The following is an 8,188-nucleotide window of genomic DNA, read 5'->3' as shown; positions in this document are numbered from 1 at the left end:
TGTGACATCACTTCCAGTTATGTGACTGGAAATGACATTGCAATGCTGCACACTGTTGCACATCATTACCCCACCCCCAAGAATTCCCAAGCACAGCAGAGAATTTTTGAGTGGTCAAAGGGGACCCTTCCTCCCCTTTCAAACAGCAGAAAAACTGGTTGGATCCAGCCCTTCATCCATAAATACAGAGAATGCCATGAAAATTGCCATGCTATCTTCTCCAAAAGCAGCCCCGTAGCTAGGGAATTCTTTGGGAGGGGGCCTTGGGGGGGCCCGCCAGCTAATTAAATGGAAGTACAGTGCAGGTGGTAAGTTGGAGCACTTTGGGGGCAGCCCTGGAGGGAGGGGGCCCAGAAGAAACACAAGGGGGCCGGGCCCCGTGGGCCCCATGTTAGCTACGGGCCTGTCCAAAAGGAACCACCCAGATGTGTTCTCCCTCTGTAACTTCTCACTGCATGGGGAAGCGGGGAGCGTGTAACAACTACAACAATGATAATTAATAATGATACATTTTTCCTGTTGTTCAGTATGAGAATTACTTTACTATTCAGCAAATTAAAAGATTTAGATACATAATATCTGGAACAGAAAATGAATGTATCCACAAAAGAATCCAAAAATATACAGAGAAGACAATCACTTTGCATGTATATTGCAGAGCAAAGTAGTGAATACGAAGTATTCAAACTGATACTCATTCAGGTGCTCTGGAGAGGCGACACAGATATTTTCTAACTGAAATGAAATAAAAGTAAATAAAACTTGACTTCAAAGATGTTAGGAAAATGCAACATATTTTCTAATAGTGTGTTTATGAGAAGACCAGGAAAGGTGACGAGCTAAGGGCTATTCTAATGACCTCTGTGAACACATTCAAATGTAAAAAGCAGAATATTGCTACACTGTAATTCAGGATGATTAAGGAAACCACAAGGTAATTACAGTGTAGGAGAACACAAGCATCAAATGTGGTTAGCTTTCCCATCACCAGATTCCTGCATTCTGCTTATTATCCAGCCATCAATACCATCATTCCATCACAAGCCCAATTTCATCTGCAGTGTACATTAATCTGTACTTCAGACGTGATGTATTTTGTGGTCTGCATGTGCCCTTTTCATATACATAACTCCTGCCCCTGCCCTAATTTTGAGTTTTGGAATAATAGGGCAGTGTGAGCAATGGATGTGTTGATGCAGTATTTTGAGTGACTTAAGATGGTCTATTTTAAAGTTTCTAACCCATTTTGCATCCTCCGTTCCAAGACAAAATAAAAGCTACATATAAATTTGCTAAATAAATAAACAAAATAGGAAGCTGCCTTCCCACTAGTCCTATGCAGAAGGTCAGCCTCTGTGCACTGTTACAGTGGGGTTGAGGAAGGTGATCAGGGCTTTTCTGTCTGGGTCCAGAGTTCCAGCAGCTGCATGTAGAGGACTGCTGAATCAAACCTGGTTCTCCCAGATTAGAGTCTTTGTAACTAACCTAGGGTTGCCAGGTCTGGGTTAGAAAATACCTGGAGACTTTGGGGGTGGATCCAGGAGAAGGCAGGGTTTGGGGAGGGGCCTCGCAGGGCTCTTTTTGTAGAAAAAGCCCAGCAGGAACTCATTAGCGTAATAGGCCACACCCAACACCAGGAACCAATTAGCATATTGGGCCACACCCCTGACAGCACAGCCCATTAGCACATTAGAACGCACCCACATGTTACCAGAAGTGTGGTTATCCAGCCACACCCACCTTTTGCTTGTTATTCTGTTTACGTTGTTTGTTGTCAAAACCCAGGGCCTTTTTTTGTAGCAGGAACTCCTTTGCATGTTAGGCCACACACCCCTAATGTAGCCCATCCTAATGAGTTTCTGCTGTTGGGTGTGGCCTATTATGCTAATGAGTTCCTGCTGGGCGTGGCCAACTTGGAAGCCAGCCGGAACTCCGTTCCTGTGCGTTCCTGCCCAAAAATAGCCCTGCATACATACATACATACATACATACATACATACATACATACATACATACATCTATATATCTAATTCCCAACTGTGCCCCCTATGTGCAGATACTTATTCCCGCAGATAGGAGGCACATGGAGGGGAAAGAGATTTTTCTGCACACTTGGGGCACCCCTAGGTGTGCAGAAAAATCTTAAATCTTAAAAAAAACTATCCGAGGGGGAGTAATTCCCCCCCAAGTAAGGTAGCATTCTCTGCGGAAGTGCAGAGAATGCATTTACCTCCAGCATTCATTGACAGTACAAGGGAGCCATGCTGGGTTTAGCAATGGTAGCGAAGCCGGGAGCCTCACTGGGCCTGGCAGCGGTGGAGCCCAGGAGCATGCCACCACCAGCAATGCAAACCATGAGTCGCACTGGGCCTGCGAGCAGGGGGGAAGCCTTGATGAGCTCGCCTCAAGCAGCTCCAGGACAGCTACCAAGAGTGGGGAACGGAAGCCTCCGCGAGCCCACCTGGAGCAGCTCTGACCAAGCTGCCAAGTGTGGGGAGAGGGGAAAAGAAGCCTCAGCAAGCCCACCGGGAACTGTTCTGGCTGAGCCGCCAAGAGCAGGGAGGGGGGAAAGGAAGCCTCAGTAAGCCCGCTTTGAGCAGCTCTAGGACAGCTGCCGAGGGCAGGGATGGGGGAAAGGCAGTGGGCCTGGCTGCTGCAGGAGAGCCCGGGGGTGACACTGGGCCTGGAGAGAAAGTGTGTGTGAGGGAGATGGGATCATGCCCCCCACTTGTATATTCTAATACCGAAGTCAGAATATCTTTGGATACTTAAACCCAGTGATTGGAGCTGTGAACAGATTAAGACAGATCTTTCTACAAACCTGAAAAGGATCCTAGTTTTGCAGAAAAATGTGAAATCTGAAAAAAAATACAGCTTAAAAAATCTGGAAATGATATAAGGAGTGCCTGTAACTTTAAGCAATGGATTCCCTCAGTGGCTGTTGCTAGGCAACCACAGCATTTCAAGTTTGGTGCTGTCTGTAAAAGGTAAGGGCCCTTTCCTTTATTATTAGGCAACCTTTCCAGACCTTTCCTTTATTATTAGGCAACCAAAGGTCTTAAGCATAAAACTAATACATCACAGCAGAGCAAAACAAACAAAACAGACAAAGCCAGCATAACATAACAGAATATAACAGAACAATCAAGAGCAATAAAATACATATATCGCATGAGAAGACTACAATTTATTTTAAAAATTATTAATTTTAAAATGTATAAAAGACAAATGAAAATAAGATGATGATGACGACGATGATGATACAACAGTAGACCCATACAATCACTCATAAGGTTCCCAAGATAATACTCATTTTAGCAGTTTAAGGAAATCACTATTGTCAAATATTTTGCAACAGATAGATTTATTTCTGGATCATGATCTGCTTAGCAATAGAGATACCACCCAGAACTCATGTGGAAGCTGATATCTAGACAAAATAGGGGTAATCCAAAGAGAACAGGCCACGGTGGCTCAGAAATTAAGATGCTGAGCTTCAGACCAGAAGGTCAGTAGTTCGGCAGTTCGAGTCCCTAGTGCCGCGTGATGGAGTGAGCTCCCGTCTATGGCCCCAATTCCTGCCAACCTCGCAGTCTGAAAGCAAGAAACTGCAAGTAGATAAATAGGTACTGCCAGAGGTCATTTCGGGGGGGATCGCGGGGGATCGCAGTTCCCCCGGGTGGGGTACGGGGGGGCACATGACGAAGCCCCGCCCCCTGCTTCCGGCCGCCCCGCTTCCGGCCTTCATTCAGCCAGGAGGAGGCAGGAGAAGAGGGAGGGTAAGTTGCTTCCTCCCTGCCTCTCCCCACCCCTGCCTGCCTGGGGCCAGGGAGGGCCTTCGCGGGGCTTCCTTGCACTCCCGCCGGCCTTGCAGGTCCACCGCCGGGCCCTTCATGGGGCTCGGCAGTGGAGTTGCAAGGCCGGCGGCCGGGACCGTTGGGGGCGGGGTGTGTGGCCTTATGACACACTTCCGGTGATGTCAGGGGGTGTGGCATATGCTAATGAGTTATGCTAATGAGTTCCCCTAGCTCTTTTTCTACTAAACGACCCCTGGATACTGCTTCAGTGAGAAGGTAACAGTGTCCTGTGCACCTTGGTGTTTAGTCATGCTGGCCACAAGACCATGGAAAAGGCTTCGTCTTGGAAATGGAGAAGAGCACCGCCCCCTAGAGTCAGATTCAACTGGCTTTCCAGCAAGGGAAACCTTTACTTTAAAAAGAGAGAGAGAACAGTCCATTTATCACAAAATAGCAAAAGATGGTCTACCATCTCTAAAGCTACCATCTCTATACACAACCACAAAAACGCTCTGAAAATGGAATTTTAGCATAGTGTCCTCCCGGTTCTGCAGTGGGCAGGACATTCAGCCTGGCAAGCATAAAAGCACACTTGGGGCTACTAGGGACTGCAAGAAGCTTAAAATATGAGGGATGGGTCAGAGAGGGAGGAATCCCTAGTGCGGAGCCGGAGATGAAGCAAAGAGGCCTTGCCTGGGCTAGTGTACTGGCAGGATCAAGGTCAATCACCCTCGTCCTAATCTTCCTTGATGCTTCCCGATAATCCATATTCCTGAACATACTGCGGGAAAGGCAACTTTTGACCCACAATACAAATAGTAATTTGACCCACAATACAAATAAGTTATTCTTCAGTTCCAAGCCTTAGGACACAGTTAGGGAGGGGAAAAACAGCAACAAGCAATGTTCACTTCACTTCACTTGGTTTCTTATCTACTCCTCCTCCAACTCTTATCTCCACTACTCCTTCTCCAACTCCTCTTCCCAGGGATCTACTAATTAATTGTAGGAACTTATATCTTTCTTTCATTTTTAAAAATATTTCTAAGCAAATACTTTCTTTCTTCAGCTCACCACTTCAAGGCCACCGCAAGACTGAAAGTAGGAGATCTGCGCGCCAACACCCAGCGTTGGCAACTCTAGCCAGGCCTGGCCCCAATGAATTCTCCCTCAAAGACCAAGATAATTATCCAGCTTCAGCTAATTATCTGCTCAATTCTCAAGGCTTCAAAACCAAAACATCCTCCCATATGATATATTTTTTAAAATAAGGCTGTCGGAGAGTTCACCTCAAACAAGAATACATTTAAGAAGCTCTGTAACAAATCACTCAAAATAAAAGGCCAAAGGCTTATCTAAAACACATAGAGGTACAAAGCTCTACGAGCAAACCTTTCCAGCCCTATTTTGGCCTTTGAGGGAGAATTCATTGGGGCCAGGCCTGGCTAGAGTTGCCAGCTGCAGGCTGGGAAATTCCTGGAGATTTTGTGATGAAGTCAGAGGAGGGCAGGGTTTGTGGAGGGGAAGGGAGACGCCTCAGCATGGTATAATGCCACAGAGCCCATCCTCCAAAGCAGCCATTTTCTCCCGGGGGACAGATATCCGGAGTTCAGTTGTAACTCTGCAGGGATCTCCAGGTCTTCCCTGGAGGTTGGCAACATTAGGCCTGGCAGCAACCTCTGGGTGACTTGATGCTGCTTGACTTGCATGACTCAAGTAGGCCTGACTGCTTGCCACTGTTCAACAGCAGCCGCCCTATGAAATCCAGTGTGGTGTAGCAGTTAGAGCTTCAGATTAGGGTCTGTGAAACGCAGGTTTAGATCCCCATTTTGCTGCGGAAGCTGACTGGGTGATTTTGGACCAGTCTCATACTTTCAGCCTAACCTACCTCAGAGATTGTTATGGAGAAAAAGGAGGAAAAGAGAATATTGAAAACTGTGTTAATCCCCACTGTGGAGAAATGTGAGGTATAACTGAAGTAACTACAGAATAAATATAACTGAAGATGGGAGGCAGATAAAAAGTAGGTTGAGAAGGAGAGAATGCGGCAGGGAGAGGATATGGGGATTGCCAAGAGGAGAGAGAGAGGTTAGGAAATTCATAGAAATGGGAGGGGAGATTCTAGGGAGGGTTGGGTTGGGTTTGAGGAGGGGAGAGACCTCAGAGGGATATAATGCCATAGACTCCATCCTCCAAAGCATCCATTTTTCTCCAGCTCCAGGGGAGCTGATCTCTGTCAGCTGGAGATCAGTTGTAAAAGCGGGAGATCCCGAGGTCCCACCTGGAGGCTGGCAACCCTAGGAAAAAGTGGCTGCTTTGGAGGGTAGACTCTATGGCATTGTACACCATTGAAAGTGGCCATTTTCTCCAGGGGAACTGAAGTGTGGAGACTAGCTGTAATTCCAGGAGATCTCCCAGCCCCAGCTTGTGGTTGGCAAACTTCACTGGGTCAAGTGGCAGCAAGGTATGGTTCTAGAGTCAAATACGGTGAAATATTTACATTGGAGGGTGCTAGTCAGGATGCTAGAACAACCATTATGTGAAGGAAATGGCAGGCAAAGATTTTTATGGCAGGAGGAGGAAGAAGGAGGAGGAGGAGGATTTATACCCTGCCTTTCACTTGGAGTCTCAGAGCGAAGGGCGGGGTATAAATCCAATCTCTTCTCTCTTCTTCGTCTTCTACATGGGAATGGCTCTAAGGTAGAAATAGGGATCCTTACTCAAAATAAAACAGTTGTTTTCTCTTAAATAGAATTTATTTAGAAGTATAAGAGTGCAGTGGTTTCAGTATAGTGTCATAAGTGTAATGGTTCCAGTCGGTGTACAGTTCTTGTTTCTCTAAAGTTCCTTAAATAGGCCTAGTCACTCATGCCTATTTTCTGTCAGAGCTGTCCTTGAAAGAGCAATTTCTGTCAGAGCTCTCTTGGCCCCACCTACCTCACAGGGTGTCTGTTGTGAGGAGGGGAAGGGAAAGGAGTTTGTAAACTGCTCTGAGACGCCAAGTGAAGGGTGGGGTATAAATCCAATCTCCTCCTCCTCCTCCTCCTCCTCTTCTTCCCAGGTTAGAGTCCGCGCTCCTAACCACTACACCAAACTCTCTCGAACCTAAAACAACTGAGCAGGTGCTCCTGTGTATGTTTAACACTTATTGTCAGTAGAGCTGTCCCAAGGACTTTCTGAGCCCTAAATTGGCTGGCCAGACCTGATCCTCTTCCTGCCAGCCAGGGAACGGCTCAAGCCACCAACCAGCCAAACAGCTCAGGGATCATTTGCCCATTGATGCAGCAGGAAAAGGGGGGGGGGGTTTGCATCAGAGTCTGGAAGGGACATCATTTCTGAGAGACTCTATATGAAAGTGTCACCAGTTATTTCTGGGTTCCAATACAATTCTCCACCATTATATCCTGCCATGTCAGCAGGGAAGTAAGCCCCAAACGGTCCCCTTGCACCTCCCTACCCTCCGGCTCCTGATTGTGAGATCTCATGCAATAACCAGTATTTGGCTTGGATCCTAAATCAACATTTCAATTATCATGATTATCTTTTTTTTTAAAAAAAATAATTTTTATTATTTTCTACACAGACTTTAGCAGAACATCACCAACTACCTCTACTACATACCATTACCAACAGACAAACACATAAAACAAATTACATACAACGTATAACAACATAGAACCAGATCTCCTTCTAGATTCTCTTCTTAAGTCTCAATACTTAAATAAATCTCTTTTATACAACCTTGTAAACTGTATAATTAAATATGCTCCAACCATTTGTAAAATTGTGACCAAACATTCTGAAATACTGATTTCATATTCCCGTGGATTTTTTGTGTTAAATTATTCATTTCTACGACTTCTGTTATTTTAGTGATCACCTCACCCCTACTTGGTACCCGTTCGTTTTTCCAACAATTTGCGAACACAATTCTCGCTGCCGTTATTAGATGCAGAATCACATATTTTTCTTTTCTATTCCACTTATCAGGGAGTATATTTAAAAGGAATATCTCTGGGTCTAGCGGAATTTGTATGTTTGTTATTTGCACTAACAACATTTGCACCTCCTTCCAGTAATGTTGCACTTCCTTACATGTCCACCATACATGATAATAAGAACCCACCTGGGTCTTACATTTCCAGCATTTTCCATCAGAGCCCGGAACTTTAGTCAACCGGGATTTTGCAATACAATTATCATGATTATCAATTGCATAGTTTCAGTTATGCAAACAGGCTTTCTTGTGCTGGCTCTTTGTTGGTCTCTTGTTCTGATAGCTCTTTGGTTAGGTTGTGGGCCCTAGGGACTGAAGCTTCAACCTCATGGATGCAAAACACAAGCACTGCTACAGATAGGGCTACCAACCCCCAAGTTGTACCTGGAGATCT

At 45.7% G+C, this 8,188-nt stretch overlaps 1 protein-coding gene across 1 annotated transcript in view; it reads right to left on the bottom strand.

Annotated features, from left to right (window-relative positions):
• The window catches only part of SLC25A47 (solute carrier family 25 member 47), a 19,645-nt gene extending 17,289 nt beyond the window's left edge, over positions 1-2,356 (bottom strand). The window contains exon 1 of the mRNA XM_015424439.1: positions 2,302-2,356. Within this exon, the coding sequence (XP_015279925.1) occupies positions 2,302-2,356 (55 nt within the window). The remainder of the gene's footprint in view (positions 1-2,301) is intronic.
• Positions 2,357-8,188: the final 5,832 nt, after the last annotated feature.

The sequence above is a fragment of the Gekko japonicus genome, unplaced genomic scaffold, assembly GCF_001447785.1.
Source record: "Gekko japonicus isolate JY-2015 unplaced genomic scaffold, Gekko_japonicus_V1.1 scaffold44, whole genome shotgun sequence".
In the NCBI taxonomy this organism is placed as follows: domain Eukaryota; kingdom Metazoa; phylum Chordata; class Lepidosauria; order Squamata; family Gekkonidae; genus Gekko; species Gekko japonicus.
Note: the sequence above shows the minus strand (reverse complement) of the source record. Positions and strands in the feature narration are given on the sequence as shown.